Genomic DNA, 19,731 nt, shown 5'->3' with positions numbered 1-19,731 from the left:
TCCAGGAAAGAGTTAACTTTTCCTGGTGGCTATTTTGACGTCATTTTGGCTTATCTATATGTTGCCATAATTTTAGTTTACTTGTCAGATCAAACGGTTTCTTTAAGTTTTGTCCAGACTATGTGTCTCCAAATTCTGTAGTAATTCCTAATATGACAGTTCTTAAACTTAATTTCAACCTCCACTCACAATGGGATCTTGTTAGTATAGAAAGTAAAATGTAATTATTTAATCTTCTCTGTCACCTATGTCTGGGTTTAGAATTTATTCTATTCCATTAGCAATTTGGACAGTCTCTTATCACTTGGTTTGTTTATACTATACATTCCTTTTAGCTCGGGCAAAGTTTTAGAGAAAGGATAGAAATTTCGTGTCTCTTTGTTAACTTGATAATACAAAATGGATTCTGGTCTGTTCAGAGTGACTTCAGAATATACACTTTTTTAATTTTTATCATAGCACAAAATGTCTGCCGATATAAATACCCTGACAAGACTACCGGAGGCTAAATGACAAAACAGTGTCTGATGCCTACCCGATGCCCCGGATAGACGAGCTGCTAGACAAGATGGTACGAGGCCAGTACCTCACTACAATAGATTTATGCAAAGGGTACTGGCAGATTCCACTAGCCGAGGATGCCATTCCTAAGTCGGCGTTTGTCACCCCGTTTGGCCTGTACCAATTTCGAGTCATGCCATTTGGGATGAAAAACGCCCCGGCTACCTTTCAAAGGATGGTAGATCGGCTACTGGGCGGGTTCCAGGAGTATGCATGCGCATACCTGGATGATATTGCCATATATAGCCAGACGTGGTCAGACCACCTGAAACACATTGGGGCGGTCATTGACCGTATTGGAGAGGCAGGGTTGACGCTAAAACCCAGCAAGTAGGGATGGCAGAGGTACAGTACCTTGGGCACCGGGTGGGGAGCGGACAGCAAAAGCCCGAACCAGCAAAAATCGAAGCAGTTGCTAAGTGGCCTACCCCCCGGACCAAAACCCAAGTGCTAGCCTTCCTTGGGACGGCAGGGTACTACCGAAAATTTGTGCCCAATTATAAAGCCCTGGCCAGACCCCTGACTGACTTGACACGCAAAAACCTTCCTCGACAGGTCATCTGGGCCCCAGAGTGTGATCAGCCATTCCAGCAACTAAAGACTGCTTTTAACTAATGCACCTGTACTTGCTGCTCCTGATCCAACTAAAAGATTTCTTGTCCACACAGACGCTTCAATGTTTGGATGGGGAACAGTGGTGAGCCAAGTTGGAGCAGATGGCGGAGAACATCCGGTAGCTACTTAAGCCGAAAGTTATTGCCTCGTGAAGTAAGCTATGCCACCATTGAGAAGGAATGCCTGACCGTGGTGTGGGCCCTCAAAAAGTTACAGCCGTATTTGTATGGACAACCTTTTTCGGCAGTCCCACCGTTTCTGGTACCCCCTAAATTTTAAGTTGTACCTTCGCCTCTGATTTTCCTGGGCGTCCAGCCTGCGATCGATCTGCAGCCGGTGCTGGTCCAGGGCAACCAGGCCTCTCTCCACCATGGTAAGCCGGCTCTCATGTGTACTTTGAGTGGTCTCGAGTTGGGCCACTTTAGTAGTCGTGTGTTCAACGGCTTTCCTGAGGGCGGCCAAGTCTCCCGCCAGCATCGCCTTGAGTTTTGTTGCGGTGACCGGGTCCCAGCCTGTTGCAGCCTCCATTGGGGTATGGTCCTACTTTGCAACCTGGGTAGTACTTTCCATCGGGGCAATAGCCATATCTTCCGAGGAGTATGAGGAGCCATTGTCTGCCAGTGCCATTTTGTCCCATGCGGCCTTCTGTGAGCTCCGGAATAGATCCCTGATGGCCCGGCCTGGCGGGCTCCTGTCAGGCTTGGATTTTTTTTTTATTTTTGCAGCCCATTCTCAGTCTTGTGTTCAGGGAGTTGGGTTTTGTGAAGTTAGACGGTCCCTTGTCTGCAATTTCAGGTAGTTTCAAGCAGAGCACAGCGAGCTTGCGACCGTCCAGGTTCACCGCTAGGCTCCGCCCCCGGACTGATTGGATACGATAATGGGAAATTGGAATTGTTCGGAAAAGTAGAGAACATGTGATGTTGTATGCCAGTCAGGTATAACTTGATGGTATTGTGAGGTAGTCTTAATTTAAGGTGGCAAAAAGTAGTGAATCCTACCAGAGATGTTATCTCAAACATGTTGGCTATGTTATGTTCCGCTATGAATCTCTTATTAGTATAGGCCCTATCATAGGATTGACGAGTATTAAGTTGTGACAAACTGCCATTTATCACTGGGCATTGGAGAAGCCTGTTTGCCAGCCTCCTTCCTCATGACTATGGCCCCTGGAAGATTGTGCCCCTGAAAACGTATTAACTTTTATTGGGTGTGTATGGCCCTTTAAGAACCGTCTGGGGACATATTGTGACTTTGGTGAACCATGCCCCTTTAAGACTATGTCCCCAGACCTGCAAAATAACTTGTTCCTGACTTTCTCCCACTTGGTTCAGTAAATAGGGCTTACTGAACCAAGTACCACACAGGCGGACCACCCAGAAGTTATAGTGTGCAGGCAATTTACCTCCCAGGCTGTGAGGTTACTGCCGGTTAATTTCCGACCACTGGGTGGCTGCCATTCGACAGTCGAACACGTGGCGGCGGCCATCTTTGTTCATTCGAACGCGGTCAGCGGTGTATGCTAAAGATTCTGTGGAACTAAAATCGGATGCGCAAATACACGAACACCGCTGACCCTTACCTTCTCCCATACTGAACTTGCAGCTGCAGAGACTAAGTCCCGTTCGAAGATTCGAACGCTTGTTCGAATGGGACTTAGTCGTTTTTCTGCATGAAATTGACCGACCGCACAGCCCAAATCTATGGAACTGTTTTGGGCAGGAAAATGTGCTTGCGGTCGGTCATAAAGGACTTCCGTGTAACTTTTGATCCGCTGGAGGGATTTGTATGATTTTTGGAAGTCTTTATGTTTGATGTATGCTGAGTCTAAATATGTAATTTTTATGGAGATGAAGAGGGGACCAGCTTCACTGGCGAAACGTGCACGTCAGGGGTTCTGGACACATACTGACACATTATTGGTATCGGCACCTAACTCTCTGCTTATCAATTGCTAAATTACCGACATCAAGTTCTTTCATGTCCAGCATCTCAGGAGTGCATATTGGAGACTCTTAACACTAATTTTGTGTACTCTGTACATACTTTATTTCTCTTTCTTTTTCCTTTATTATGTTCATGGGGGGAGATTGATAAGACCAGGCATTTTATTAAGGGGTGCCCTCGAAGGCACAAGACTCGGGAATCTTTATTCTATATGCCTTCCTCTGTCACTGTCTGTATATTTTCTACCTAGGACAACCTGTTCAAAACTGTTTGCAAACCCTCTCTTTATACTTTGACCTATTATTTAGATGCAGCTAGCACTTGTGTGACTTTTAACCGGTTAACTGCTGCCTGTCAGCAGTCCTTCACAGGTGAGCTACTACTTTGTGCTCCACTGTGGTCAAGCATAAGATAACTCAGTGCAGGCAGCCGTTGTTACACTAGAATATACTGCTAGGTATCTTGGAGAAAAAACGGAGCCAGGTCAGCAACCCCTTATTTTACACTTTACTGCTTGACAGCAACCTTTATTTATTATCCATACGCTGCTATGATCTAGGCAGCTTTTGTGATATTTAACTGGCTAATCGCCGTCTGTCAGAAATCTGTCTTAGCTGACCCATTATCTTGGATCTTTCTGAGGGTAAGCACCATAGAACATTATCAATTATTGTATGTGGAGTTAACCCATGTCACTAGTTGTACTATCATGCAGGGATTTACTTATCCATAAATCTTAACTATTGACAGCACTGGTTTAGCAGTCTTCTTATCTCTCCCCCCTCTTCTTACAGCAATTAGTGATATATAATATAGTACCACTTCTATTACTTGGGAATACACTGATGTTATATTGTAGCAAAACAGTATTGCTTCAGCATTAGTGTTATGTATACACTTTGATAGCTTGTATAAGTAGTCAGAGTTTTACTCGCTGTATAGTCTCCACTCACTCCTGTTGTTCATATGATTTTTCTTTAATATATTTTTATTTTAGATTTATTTATTAAAAGTTACTTTTTAAACCTATAATCTTCTCAGTAAATCATACACAGGTAGAATGGCATTTTTTTCTCTTTTTTTGTTTATTCTCTATGATATTCACCATTTAGGGGTTACCCCCCTTTTTTGTGCCCTCTACCTTGTGATATCTAAATTTTGGCCCTAGGTTAATTCTTTTCATTTTCTTTGTATAATAACTTTTGTGCTGTTTCCATGAGCTTTGGAGGTACTTTCGGGGTGTTGTTAAAAGTTGTGTTTTTTGTGCCTGGAGATAATGGAGTCAGGAACTGTACTAACTCAATTATTTCCCAGGCATAGGGGAGGGACTGTCTTATTCTGTAGGGGAGTGTCCTGGACCTGAGAGCCAATGTAATTGGTTTGAATGTTCTTCCTGCAGGCTCCCATCAGGTCTAGATGGGAGTGCCCCTTGCATGGGGACTGTCCTAAAAGGCTGTGTGTGGTCCCAATAAAATCAGTTCACAGAGCCTCGTCTCGTGATTGTAGGGAACAGCTATATCACTAGCTCTTGTAAGAGCTAAACAGCTATACCTGCTTTATTTACCACTTGGATATCGACTTTGGAATTCTACAGAACAACTCACACACTAGGGGGAAACCCCTCTTCTCTTGGGGTAGCCGCCACATTGTTTAAAAAAATTCTCAACCTTTCCCTTCACCATATTAAAACTACTCTTTACCACCTGAGATTTAATACTCAGGACTCCTCTATACATTATTATAGTGTTAGCCCCGACAATACCTTCCGATATTAGATCCGCTTACAAAACAAACCAGTACTTCATAACATAACTTCATTTAAAATATTACTATTACTTTAGCAATTTAAAACTAATGCCTACATCCTCAAAATGTTCTTGAGTTTTATCTTCTTTTTTTCTTACCAAGCAGGAGATCTAGCCTATTCATCTGATGGACATTTCTATAATCCTTGTCCATCACATTATAAGTGTGACGAATTCCCTATCCCTGGATTACCATGCTGTTAATGTATTATTTTATTAATACACTGAATAGTTTGGTATATGAGACTCACCGAAAACCTGAGACCCCTCTAGTTCTTATACCGAACAGCCAGTCCACCCAGGGCAGGCGAGTGCAGCTCATTGACCCTTTTCACCTTTGTTTGCACCACAGTAACCGCAATTATCTCAACATTCGGTGGGGTCAGCTGGGTGGCCGCCATTCGTATGGCTGAATGCACACAACGGTGTTTGGTTGTCGAGCACTCGACGGCAAGAACATCGCTAGAACTTCTATCGAAGTTCGGTAAAATATGTGAGAATTGAATGGCATTCAGAGGGAGCAAGTTCACGAACAAGGAATAAAGACTGAGCTTACTCATTGTAACGGCTACCCTAGTAGTGAGAGGGTATCAGCCGTTGGAGACGTCCTTTTTCCCGGCAAGCTGCTGTGTAGTAGTGGAGTTACTTATTCCCATCCACGAGATCCTATTAAAAGAGCAAGGTGGTTATGCAGTAAATCCCCTTCCAAGAACGAGACGAGGCTACGTTTTGAAGGGTCAAGAAGAACTAAATTTTAATGACAGGGATTCTCCTTTTATGTGATTCTGCCCATGCAAGGGAGACACACACGTAATTAACACAACAACCAATAAAACATAAGGTACATCCCACACATCTCCTCCCCTCAGATAAGCGTGTAACCCAATTAACAAAGACACATTTTTCCCCAAGTTTTGCATGTACCCCACATACCTGGGGTACATGCATAAATCCCTATTCGAGGGGACCAACATATAAAAAAATCATCTCATTCGGTTCAGTGGTTCGGGAGATATGGGACTTTAAAGTTTTGACCGACCGCACAGGCAAAGTAGCCGGAAATAGTTCCATGAATTTTGGCCTTGCGGTCGGTTTTTGTTCGTGAGTTAAGTCACAAAAAGGCTTGCCATCCATGCGTAACTCGACGTTCGCTAGCATCCCCATATGCTATTAAGTCTTTCTACCGAACAGCAGGGTGTTAGGTAGTTTTGGCACGAAGTTCCGGTGTTCTGGAGGTCTCAGCGGTGTTTGCCTACTCGAGTGTCCTATTTTAGTTCTAGACACTCGACGGCAAAACACTGCTGTTCGGGAGTTAAGATGGCCGCGAGCACATGTAAAAGTCCAGAAATGGCGGCCACCCAGGAACTGAAACAACGCGTTCGTGCGTTTCCCATTGAAGCTGAATGTGCCGATCAGGGAGGTAAATAACCACTTAATTAAACAGCAGGGTGGTTCGGTAGTTTATATTCGTATAGGGAATACGTTAGAAGTCCCGAACTGCTGTATAGCAATATCCACACGAAAACAGGTAAGGATCTTCAATTTGTTCCACTCATGAACAGTTACGTTCGATACTTTTTATTTGGTCATTCCCGAAAGAGACCGACGGCACAGCTTGATTTCATGGAACTCTTTTGGACAGGAGCCTCATGTGCAGTCAGTCAAATTGAGACTTTCATGGAAATCCTGAACCCCTGAACCGATCTGGGTGGTTTTTGGATATGTTGGTCCGCCAGATTGGGGCTATCAGGGGATATGACTATATTGGGGTTTTCATGTGTTTTGGGGGTACTTTTAATATAGTGTAAAATGTATGTTTTCTGTGCCTGGCGATAACTGAGTTAGCACAGTTCCTGACTCAATTATCTCCCAGGTGCAGAGGAGGGATTAGCCTATTTTGTATGGGAATATCCTGGACCTGAGAGCCAATGTAATTGTGTATTTTTTTTTATTGTAGTCCACTCTCCAGTCCAAGGGGGGGGAGAGCCCCTTGCATGGGGATTGACATAAAAGGCCAGGTGTGGCTACCAATAAATCAGTTCCTGCTTACCCTCAACATAGTCTCATCTCATGTTTGTAGGGAACCGTTATACCAGCTATAATCACCAGCTCTTGGAAGAGCTACACAGCTATTCCGTGCTTGGCATTTGGACAGCATCACTCTCAATAGGGGGAAATAACATCTCTGGCGGTCAACCCCTCTTCCTCTTGGGGTGGCAGCCATAATCAGGATACTTTTTTTTTTCTTCTTCTCCCAACTCATCCATGAGTCGTAATGCTTGTTGTTCAAATTCCTCTAATTCCGAGCAATTTCTCCTAAATCTCATGAGCTGCTCTCTGGGAATATTTCTTAACCGTGGGTCAACAGACCCAGAAAAATAAACCTGTACGTCACTATGTTCCATGGTAATTTTCATTCTCTGTGAGTTGGATCTAAGGTGCATCAAAAACTGGTTCAACTCTTCCTTGGATCCTCTCCAGATAAAGCATAAATCATCTATACAAGGGCGATAAGTGACCAGGTTCTGTACCCAGCCATGCCCCTTATGTACAAAAAACTTTTCTGAATACGCCAAAAAGAGGTTGGCATAGCCATGTGGCCACGCAAAATACTGAAATAGTCACCAGAACTACAGCTTATTGCATTTGTTCTGGTGAGTAGAATTACTACCTTCAGGCTTTTTGCTGTAAACACTGTCTTTTCAGAGAAAATGCAGTGTTTACATTACAGCTTCACTGGCCACTCCTCAGATGGCTGTAAGAGATCCTTCCTGGGTCATGGCTGCCTAAAATGCATCTAAACATTCATTATCTCCTCCCTCTGCATGCAGACACTGAACTTTCCTCATAGAGATTAATTGATTCGATTCATCTCTATGAGGAGATGCTGATTGGCCAGGGCTGTGTTTGAATCATGCTGGCTCTGTCCCTGATCTGCCTCTTTGTCAGTCTCAGTCAATCCTATGGGGAGGCATTGTGATTGGATCAGGCTACCACGTCTGATGTCAGCAGACTGCTTGTTTTTCTGAGTCTAACAGCATGCAGAGTTAAGCTTCAGGCTTGAATACAGTAAGATTTTTACTATATTTATGGAGGCAGGGGGGCTAGATGGTGGTTTTAACACTATAAGGTCAGGAATACATGTTTGTGATCCTTGAAGTGTGTACTCTCCTCCCTCGAGCCGCGCAGCCTTCCTCCTGCTGTGCGGTCAAAGCAATTTCCCACAATACTCACCTCTCCTCCGGTGTTCTCATGCTGTTTAATTCTGTGTTCGAACGTCGGCAAAACTACCGAATTTCATCCTAACAGAATGATAACAGTTTGTCCATCCGTGTTAGGATGCAATTTTGGGACTCCGATCCTTTTTGTGCCGCGGCTGCGTCTTGCAGCTGCTTAGTAAATGGCTCCCTAATTCCCACGGTATTGGGGAGCTATCTACTAAAAGGCTGAAAGACATGAATTGGTCTTCCAGCTAAATTTACCAATACTAAGTAAAGATTAATAGGTATTCGTAATTAATCTGCCCCTACTCGCTATACCGCAAGTAGGGGTATGTCTGCTAAAGAGTGAGCAGCCAGCGGCTGTTCCCTGTTGTAAAAAAGACCCCCCACTACTCTGTGCCCCTTTTTGTGGTACTTGTAAAAATAATTAAGTGTGTCCCCCCCCCCCCCCCCCCGAGCCCCAACTAGTGCACCAAGAGTTGGGCCCTCTAAACGGGGCACCTAGTGTCCTCACTCGGACCCCACCCATGAGCGGCCGGTGGGGGCAATAAGTTACAATAGAGGTCGAAGGACCTATTGTCTCCCCCTCCGGGCCCCCAGCCATGAGCGGCGGGTGGGGGTCCTAAGTTACAAGGGGGGATCTACTGTCCCGGCTCCGATCCATGAGTGGCGGTTGGGAGCCCTAAGATACACTAGGGGGGACCTACTGTCCCGGCCCCCAACCCAGGTAAAAAAAATGCATATCCTCCTGTAACAGATCACCTGGCACCCCGACTGGGCACCTCCATTGACAGACTCTTCCTAGCTGACGCCGAGGACCATGAGCACCGCAGACTCCACAACAGCCGTAGCTTAACTGAAGTCTTGCCGTCTTCCTTCCACCCAGGATCAACCTCTGTCCCCCAGGACCTTGTTAGGAAAGATCTCTCCTCCAGGAGAGCGTATCCGGAACAGCTCTTAAAAGAGCTGAGTGATTAGAGCTCAGGGGAGTATACAAAGTATAGCAATCCCCAGTGTGAATATAGCAGTTCCCTACAATAACGAGACGAGGCTACGTATTGAGGGATAAGCAGGATCAGAATGAACTGAGGGTTTATTGTCTCTTTTTTACAAGTTTTCCCACAAGGTTACTGTAACGGCTACACAGGTAGTGAGAGGGTATCATCCGTAGGTGACGTCCTTTTCCCTGGCAAGCTGCTATGTAAAAGTAAAGCTGTTATAATCCCATCCACGAGATCCAGAGGGAGAGTCAGGTTCAGCTGTAAAAAGAGCAGAGTAATAATCCACAATAATCCCCTTCCAAGAACGAGACGAGGCTACGTTTTTAAGGGTCAAGAAGAACTGAGGTGCTGGCACACCCAGCCTGGTTTTTATTACAGTAAGGCACAAACAGAACACACCCAGGGGGAGGTTGAAAATAACCAATCACATATATGGTACAACCCCCACGTCTCCTCCCCTCAGATAAACATATAACATAATTAAAACATACACAATTTTACTCAAGTTCTGGATGTACCCCAAAAACAGCTTTAAAGCTCTCATTCAGGGGAACAACATATCCAAATTTCAGCTCATTCGGTTGAGGGGTTCGGGAGTTATGGGTCTTTGAAGTTTTGACCGACCGCACAGATTCTCTAGCCGAAAAGAGTTCCATAAGTTTTGGCCCTGCGGTCGGTCTCCGTTCGCGTATTAAAACTCCACGAAATCCTTGCCATCCATAGCTATCTTGGTGTTCGCTGGAATCCCCATAGAAAGTTAAGTATAACTACCGAACAGCCGGTTGTTTGGTAGTTCCAGCACAAAGCTATGGGCGCATGGAGGTCTCAGCGGTGTTCGCCTGTTTGCGTATCCGTTTTAAGTTCCATGCGTTCACAGGCAAACACCGCTGTTCGTGCGTAAGATGGCCGCGAACACGTGTAAAGTTCCGAAATGGCGGCCACCTATATTTTACACACGGAATTCGTGCTGAACCATGCGAACGGCTGGAAACAAGCTGGGAGGTAAAATACCCCTTAATTACACACCAAGGTGGTCCGGTGTTCGGTAGTTTCATTTGTTTCTTTATCAGTTGCATTTCTACCGAACAGATGATATAAAATACAATTCCCTTGATTATTCCACAGGCCCCAGGAGACTGTAAGGTTTTGTTACAGTTACCACCCATATTGAGCACAGGACACAACGTTATAAAGCCAATCAAAACACTCTTATACAGTTAGGCACTCCCAAATAATGTACACAAACCCTCCCTCTCTCTGCCTGTGATACAATTACCAAACACAATGGACTAACTCAATTACCCACAGGCACAAAACACCACATATCCCCACAATACATCCCTGGATAGCCCTGATCTGGGTGAACAACATCCAAAAATCACACAGATCAGAGCAGGGTTTTCAGGAAGTCTCTTTTGACCGACCACAAGCATGGCTTTCATGCCTAAAATAGTTCCACAGATTTAGGCTGTACGGCCGGTCTATCTCCTCCTCTATCCTGGAGATAATTGGCTTAAGTGGCTGTGGTAACTTAATTATCTCCAGGTACAGGAAATATCTCTAAGTTAAAAACTGTTACAAAAGCCACTGTAGCGGACTGGACCCTGCACCAGAGTCTGCCCCAGTTTCCTGGAGGGAACTGCTTGCTCGCCTCCTGCCCAGTGATTATGGTCCCGGGAAGATGGGACCCTTTAAAGAACTGCATTTGGACTTATTGTACTGTGCTGGCCTTTTAACAACAGTGAAGGGAAATACTGAAACTGTTTGGACACTCCCTCTTCCCCTCCCCCGGATCCATTGTTCTCCAGCAGGGTGTTGTCCCAGGGACACTGCCAAACCAGTGGGAACTGTTTTGAAAAGGAAAAGCCATGCTTGCAAGTGAAAACAAAGGCATTTGACCTAACCGTTAAACCCCTGAACCTATTCAAGTGAATTTTGGATATGTTTGTCCCCAAGTTATACTGGTTAAAATAATATAAGTTTTATGTATGTACGATGTTAACTCACAAAGTTATAAAAATGTATACAAAGTGTAACTTTTCAGCTTGGAGATAATTGAGTAGATACAGTAATTGACTCAATTATCTCCTAAGCAGAGGAGAGGAATATGCTGGGTGTGTTTCTATTGTCCCATTGTGTCTGATTGGCTGCTGTACTTGCATTGCATGTGTTGTAATGTGTTTATTGGTTTTTCTGCAAAACCCTGTGGGCAGTATTATGTTTTGTGGATTGTGAATAAAAGAGGCTGTATGTGCCAGTACAGGGAGTTCCTGTTGAACCCTCAAAGTGAAGTGTCGTCTAATTATTGGGGGAGGATTTATTGTATGCTGTTCCAGTTTGACTGCTAGGATTGAAAACCTTTTCGTATGGTTCCTATTCAACTGTCTACAGCATTCATATGCTTGAGAGGATTTATATGCCTCTCTGATTCGGTGATTGTGGTGTCTGCCAGAGTGCTTGGAGTCCTCTGGAAACGCTAGGAGCATCCATTAACGGAGGTACCCAGTCGGGGTGCCAGGCGATCCGTTACAGCCACATTGTGACAAACTGCCTTTTGTCACTAGCTTTTTATGTGACCAACTGCCCTTTGCCTCTGGCTTTTAGAGGAGCCTGATTGCCAGCCTCCTGCCTTATGATTATGCCCTGGGGTGTATGGCCCTTTAAAAACATTATTTGGGCATATTGGATTGTAACACCCTTTTTCTGCCCCTTTAATTCCATGAGAAAATGTGCCTCTTCCTCTCCCCCTTTTTCCTGTCTATTGTTTCTCCAGCAGGGCGTTGTCCCAGGGACACTGCCAGACCAGTTTAAACTGGCTCCTTTGTCCCTCCTCAATCTCTCATCAGCCCTTGCTAAACTTTAACCCATGGCGATTTTATTCTGTTTGTTCGATCTGAGCGCTGTTCGGATATATGGAGATCTCCGAACCAAGCTATCTGGGGATAGGTTGAATGTGGGGGTTCTGTTCAGTATAATAGGAATGATGTATTTTTACTGTTGTTGTAAATGGAGATATTCCCTGTTACTGGAGATAATTAAGTTACCACACCCACTTAAGCCAATTATCTCCATAGTGGAGAAGATAGACCGGCTGCACAGCCTAAATCTGTGGAACTGTTTTGGGCAGGAAAGCCATGCTTGCAGTCGGTCGAATAGGACTTCCACCTAACTTTTGAACCACTGGACCAATTTGTATGATTTTTTGAACATATGTTTGTATACTGCTTATGCTGGTTCAGAATATGTGAATTGCATGTATGGTTTGGGAGTTAGGAATATCGTATAAAACTGTATATTTTCCTGCCTGTGATAATCGAGTTAACCCATTGTGTTCAGTAATTATATCACAGGCAGAGGGGAGGGTTTGTGTGCCTTGGCTGGGAGTGTCTGACTGTACTGTAATGTTTTGATTGGCTATTGCAATTGCATGTCCTGTGTACCACTAGGTCCACATGGGTGGTAACCTTTTGGGAAAACCTGCATAAAAGAACTGAGGGTTTATTGTCTCTTTTTTACAAGTTTTCCCACAAGGTTACTGTAACGGCTACCTTTGGTGCTCATTAAACAGTTCTGGTCATGTTTGACCCTCAACACGTAGTCTTGTCTCGTGATTGGAGGAGAACTGCTATAATCACAATGGGGATTGCTATACCTTGTATACTCCCTTGAGCTCTAATCACTTCCTGATGCACTCTCCTGGAGGAGAGGTCTTTCCCACACGGTCCTGGATGTCAGAGGTTGATCCAGGCTGGAAGGAAGACAGCGAGACTCCAGTTAAGTTACAGCGGTTGTGGAGTCTGCGGTGGTTGTGGTTCCTGGTGCGGTGCTTATGGTCCTCGGTGTCAGCTAGGAAGCGTACGTCAACGGAGGTGCCCAGTCGGGCTGCCATGTGATCAGTTACAATTCTAATTGCAGAAAATCACAGAATGTATTTGAGATTCTCCTTAAAAGATTAAGGCAATCTTTTACACTTCCACTTCAGGGCCCTTTGGCCTTTCATCAGCTCTCAATTTTGAGGCAAAGTCAAGTAATAATCACCGCAGAGTTACAAAAACAAGGCGTCCATATCACTCACATAAGGGTCTTTTTTCAAAGTTTTCTACTTTTTTAAACTTTTGTGTGAGTAAGATAACGAGCTAACTGGAACTCTGTCCATAATAATGTCCATAATTGTGTTTGTAACGGACACCTTCCGTTAATGGACGTCATAATGGCTTGTGCGCCAAGGACCACAAGCACCGCACTGGACACCGCAGACTCCACAACCGCCGTAGCTTAACTGGAGCCGCGCTGTCTTCCTCCACCCTGGAATTAGCTTCTGTCCTCCAGGACCGTATGGGGAAGACCTCTCCTCCAGGAACAAGGGCTAAGTGATTAAAGCTCAAGGGAGTATGCAGAGCATAGCAATCCCCAGTGTGATATAGCAGTTCCCTCCAATAACGAGACAAGTCTACGTATTGAGGGTCAAGAAGATCTCTGATGTAATGGCAGGTACTCTGCTTCTATGCAGTGCTCCCCTGCAAGGGAGACGCCCACAGGCAATTAGGCATTAACCAATCCGATATCGGTTACATCCCACAGATTCCCTCCCCTCTGCTTGGGAGATAATTGAGTTTCTTACTGTATCTACTCAATTATCTCCAAGCTAAAAACTTTTTTTATACAATTTTATAACGTTCTTATTTTATGAACAACACAACTTGTGGAACATATTTATTCGTGGAAATCCGTTCAGTGGTTCCAGAAATATTAAGTCTCTTTTTTTTTTTTTACCACATTTTCATGCCCAAAACAGTTCCATGGATTTGGGTTGTGCAGTCGGTGTATTTTACACCGAGAAATTGACTAAGTCCCATTCGAACGGGAGTTCGAATCTTCGAACGGGACTTAGTCTCCAGCCGCGGTGTCGAAGAAGGTACGGGTCAGCAGTGTTCGGGCAATTGGGTAGCCGCAAACAGTTCCATAGATTTGGCTGCACACACCGCTGACCGCGTTCGGATACGTTAAAATGGCTGCCGCCACGTGTTCATTTGTCAAATGGCGGCCAATTCGGCACTTCGACTGCATTCGAAGTGCCAGTTTAAAAGTTGAAACACTGTTCCAAAGTATTTAAAGGGCCAGGAACAGCATACAAAAATTCATTATGCCCAAATGTAATTCCTAAAGGGCAATACATTCCAGGGCCATAGTCGCAGGGCAGGAGGCTAGCGATCAGTCTTCTCCAATGCCCAGTGGCAAAGGGCAGTTTGTCACAGTGTTAAAGTCAGTGAAGTAGAGGGAAAAGTGGATTGCAGAGAGTGATGTAAAAGTAAAGTTATGCTTTGGAATAATATGGAGCGGTTATGCAATCCTGGCCCAAGGGACATGTACAGTAGAGACATTTTGGCCAACTGGTTTCCTAAAGGAGGATGGTGTGGAGGTGGTTTAGTACTTTTCTCTTTTCAAACATGAGTGTTGAAGCCCCGACCATTCCAAGATAGGAATTTAAGATGGCAACCTGAGTAAGGTGTTGAAGGAGGAATTGGTAGGACAGACATTTAGTCCATTACTTTGGGAGGGAGTAGACAGTAGAAATTGAAAGGAAGCAACCACTGCAGTCTGAGCCCAAACTAGGTGGAGCTTGTATCCCGCAGGAATGGGTCAGCATGATGAGTAGTTTACCACATATGCCTTGAGAGGTTTTCATGGAGTAGAACAATAAACACAGAACACAACTACAGTAAACTACACTAAACAGTCCAGGTTGTGCCGGAAAAGCAGTTTAAATTTTAATAATTTATGAGTATAAAAATTGTATTGATCAGGTCTGTCTTTCTTCCTATTAGGTTGGAAATTGCTGCTGAACAGATCAGGACTTCTCACAAATCAATTCAGATTCCAGTACATCCATGAAAAATACTGTTAAAGACTAATTTTGGCTTTCAAATTCTCACACGATGGACAAGAAAATAGATCCAATATTAAACCTTACCCTGGAAATCATCTATCTGCGGACTGGAGAGGTGAGAGATTCCAGGAAATGTCGCAATAGTGTCACCCGTATATATCCTTTATTGCAACCAGCAGGGCCGGACTGGGGCTCTAGCTCCATTCAGATATACAATAACCCGAATGTAGCTAACTATAGAGATATACAATAACCTGAATGGAGCTAACTATAGAGATATACAATAACCTGAATGGAGCTAACTATAGAGATATACAATAACCTGAATGGAGCTAACTATAGAGATATACAATAATCTGAATGGAGCTAACTATAGAGATATACAATAACCTGAATGGAGCTAGCTATAGAGATATACAATAACCTGAATGGAGCTAGCTATGGAGATATACAATAACCTGAATGGAGCTAGCTATAGAGATATACAATAACCTGAATGGAGCTAGCTATAGAGATGTACTTTATCTCACATATAATAAAATATCTGCTATAATGTACCCTATTGTCTTCCTCCTGGAGTAAGCAAGCATACACATACCTATCACTTTAGGTTTTTTTAGTTCATGTTTTCTTAAGTCTTATAGACAGCCGTTACTGTGGAGTTTTTTTTGTCTGTTTATTTCTGTTACTTCTCAATTATATTTTAGCATCTCTCTCATTATCTAGGATTATATGATTGTGAAAAAACCCAGTGACCCAATCTCACCCAGCAGCAGCAATCAGCACGTGTCAGAGAGTTTCTCCAGGATGCAGAGCCCCAGAACGGTGCCACTGCCTTACCCCTTGGTCCATGAGAAAAACAATGAGCAGAAGATCCTGGAATTGACCAATAAGATCATTGAGCTGCTGACCAGAGAGGTGAGATTGCTGTTAATGGGACATTATACAGTAAAAGCAAGGGATGTGTCTTGATGTTGACTGTGTCATTGTGTGTATCAGGTTCCTATACGGTGTGAGGATGTCACTGTCTATTTCTCCTTGGAGGAGTGGGAGTATATAGAAGGACATAAGCATCTCTACAATGACATCATGATTGAGAACCAACAGCACCTCGGCTCAGATGGTAGGCGGTTTATTATTCACTTAAGCTAAGATTGAGTTTAGTCAATAGTAACATGAGCCAAGTGAAATTATAAGCCAATAGCTAAATGAGCCAGTAGAAGAATTGGCTAATAGTGGCATGAGCCAAGAGAGGGCAATAGTAACATGAGCTGAGCGAGATTGGCTAATATCATTCTCAACCAAGAGAGCGATTAGCCAATAATGGCATAAATCAAGAGAGATTAGCCATATCATCATAAGCAGAGAAAGATTAGCTAGTACTTTCGTGCATCAAGACAGATTTGCCAATAGCAGCATGAAACAAAACGATATTAATCGAGAGTTGGCTAATAGTGTCATGAGCTTAGAGAGATTTGTGAATGGCTACATGAGCAGAGAAAGTTTAGCAAAAAATGGCATAATCCATGATAACAATGTGAGCCAAGGGAGCCATTAACCAGCATAGTCAAATAATATTTGAAAGTGAAAATTCTGACTGCACTCTTTTATCTCCAACAGATGGGTATATAGGTACAAATAAAAAGAGAAGACGTAAGAGCCCTATCTTTTTTCCAGACTACTTATTTGAAGAACCTTGTGTAATTAAAAGTAATGTAAGAGAAAGGTGCTTGAGCATCTGTAAACCCAAAGAGATGTATCATATATCCGGGAGAAATATGACCGGAGATTCACCATTGTGTAATAAATCAAATCTTATGAATCCCAAGATTTCTATACACACAGAACATCCATTTGGTTATATTCATGAAATTCCAGCATCTTGTAAAGAAAATAATCTCACAGACATTTATATAGTTACAGATCATGCACAGACAGAATATCCATCTACCCATATTAAAGAGGAACCAGCCTCATGTGAAGAAGGAAATCTCACTGACATTTCTACACCCATCGAACATCCACAGACACAATACCCATCTATTCCTATTAAGGAGGAACCAGTCTTATGTGAAGAAGGCAATCCCACAGATATTTCTAAACCCACCGAACATCCACAGACACAATACCCATCTATTCCTATTAAGGAGGAACCAGTCTTATGTGAAGAAGGCAATCTCACAGATATTTCTAAACCCACCGTACATCCACAGACACAATACCCATCTATTCCTTTTAAGGAGGAACCAGTCTTATGTGAAGAAGAAAATCTCACAGATATTTCTAAACCCACCGAACATCCACAGACACAATATCCATCTATCCCTTTTAAGGAGGAACCAGTTTTATGTGAAGAAGTAAATTTCGGCAACATTTATACCTCCATGGACTATAGAAAGCCAGAATATCCATTTTGTGTTAAAGAACACATTAAAATGAACAGAAATTACCAGAATAATGACATGTTAATCCAAAAATGCAATGAAATTGGTAATAATGGAATTCTAAAAACTGAACCCACATCTTACCAAATGGTTTATAAATCAGAATTTCATAAAAATGAGATTCAAGAAGGAGAGAAACAATTTTCTTGCTCTGAATGTGGGAAATGTTTTGGGCAGAAGAAAGATCTAAACAGACATCAGCAAAGTCATTTGGGGAGGAAGCCATTTTCATGTCCTGAGTGCCTAAAAGGTTTTACCCAATCTTCCAATCTTATCACACATCAGCGAATTCACACTGGCGAGAAACCATTCTCTTGCTACCACTGTGGGAAATGCTTTGCACAAAAAAGTGATTTGAACAGGCACTTGAAAATCCACTCAGGAGTAAAGCCATTCTCGTGCTCTGAATGTGGAAAATGTTTCACCTTGAATGCATATCTTGTTACTCATCAGAGAATACACACAGGGGAGAAACCATTTTCTTGTTGGGAATGTGGGAAATGTTTTGGACAGAAGAGTGTCCTGAATCGTCATTTGAGAATTCACAGGAAAGAAGCCAATTGCTTTCTTTTAATGCTAGAAAATCTGAATTCAAAATAAAACATATTCATACTGTATCTTCTCATATATTAAGGAACATAGTTAACATTCACACAAATTGATTAGTTCATCCTGTTTTATTTTGGGTGTTAAAATATGAAGGGGAGGGGAAATTTAGGGGTTGGAAATGGAAGTTACATCAGAATGGATGTTTTGTGACCCCAGTCTGACTGCTAAGGAGGTTTAGGTGTTGGTGCAGCCAAGGTATGTCTGTGGGAATATGTGCAATATTTTACAGTGACTGGACTTACTGTTCCAGAACAGAGTTACATAGGAATATTGGCTGGAAAAATACTCAAGTACAAACTCCATCTTTTACATATCTCTATGTAGTTGTCGTTTTTTTGTTTTTGTTTTTTTGTTAATCCATGTTTATTGAAGGTTTACGTTTTCACAAAATTTACATTTTGCAGTTCAGACACTCAAAAATATTTGTTTATGGTGTGATATTATGATATAAATTAACAATTATACCTTTCAGAGTACAATTTACAGAACAAACTAACTTACAAAGAAAATCAAATGCAAAAAAAGAAGGTAACTGGTAACCCAGGTAATAATTGTACTTAATAAGTTAATCCTATTATGCTGTAACCAGCCAGCATGTCCAGATTTCTATGCAGATTGTTAAGCACCCTTTGGAGCTGTAATATGTATTCTCCGTAGTTCCTACATCTGGGATTGCACAGATGTGTGGTTGGGTAAGTATTTTGTTTCCAATGTAAAGGTGTTTGGCAATAATTATAATTATTATTATTATGCTTATTAGGGTGTGGTCATGTGGAGAAAATAGGTCAGGCATAAGTTGGTGGGTTATAAGAAAATGTGATATATGGTGTTAATTTTCTTCAAATACAGTACAATCTCAGCAGAGACCGATATATGTAGGTTGATTGCTATCATGACTTCAGCTGTTCTGTACCACTTGGATAATAGTTTGTAGCCAGATACTAGGGTTTTACTTGCCAATGTATAATGATTTTTAAAATGGCAAACCATGTGAGCATTTCTCCCAAAGCCATCTCCCTTTAAATGGTAGTGGTGCGGTGAAAAAGGTCCAGTTCAACATTAAAAACCCATTCCATTATGCTGTTGATCCAGCAGAAGGCAACCCCATCCCTAACCCCACCAATTGTAGCAATTTCCAATTATGCCACAAAAAGGCTTACAAATATTTCTTGAATAAAGTCGTTCAGATTTCTCTTTGGACAACCAGTTCACATACATGTTAATTATGTCCCTGAATATTCTGGTTTTCAAAAAAACATCCCAGCCTTAAAAAAATAAATTAGGAAATCTGAATTTTATAAGACAACCTCTTTAGATAGAGAGTTCCATATCGTATTGTTCTCACCATAAAGGACCCTTTCCTCTGTTGTAAGCGCAACAGTCTTTCTTCAAGTCTCAGTGGGTGACCTTGTCTGTATATTCCTGCTAATGAACAAGTTAGTACATAGCCATTTGTACTGACCCTGTGTATATTTGTGTGTGGCTATTTCATTTAAGATGCCTTTTTTTCTAAAGAAAACAAATGCTGTTTTTCAAGCCTTTCTTTAAAACTGTTGTCCATTTACCGTATACATTGTGCAGATTACCTCTGCATTTATTCTAGTTCTGCAATATCTTTCTTTAAAACTGGTGCCCAAAAATCCA

The 19,731-nt window shown here is 42.7% G+C and overlaps 1 protein-coding gene across 1 annotated transcript in view; it reads left to right on the top strand.

Moving 5' to 3' along the window:
- Positions 1-18,095, top strand: part of LOC134575208 (gastrula zinc finger protein XlCGF53.1-like) — a 38,905-nt gene extending 20,810 nt beyond the window's left edge. Inside the window, exons 2-5 of the mRNA XM_063434457.1 lie at positions 14,973-15,149; positions 15,761-15,952; positions 16,034-16,157; positions 16,655-18,095. Coding sequence (XP_063290527.1) covers positions 15,084-15,149; positions 15,761-15,952; positions 16,034-16,157; positions 16,655-18,078 — 1,806 coding nt within the window. The 5' untranslated portion in view covers positions 14,973-15,083 and the 3' untranslated portion in view covers positions 18,079-18,095. The remainder of the gene's footprint in view (positions 1-14,972; positions 15,150-15,760; positions 15,953-16,033; positions 16,158-16,654) is intronic.
- Positions 18,096-19,731: the final 1,636 nt, after the last annotated feature.

The sequence above is a fragment of the Pelobates fuscus genome, chromosome 10 (assembly GCF_036172605.1).
Source record: "Pelobates fuscus isolate aPelFus1 chromosome 10, aPelFus1.pri, whole genome shotgun sequence".
Classification (NCBI taxonomy): Eukaryota; Metazoa; Chordata; class Amphibia; order Anura; family Pelobatidae; genus Pelobates; species Pelobates fuscus.
The sequence above is the reverse complement of the archived record's forward strand: the minus strand, read 5'-3'. Positions and strand labels throughout refer to the sequence as shown.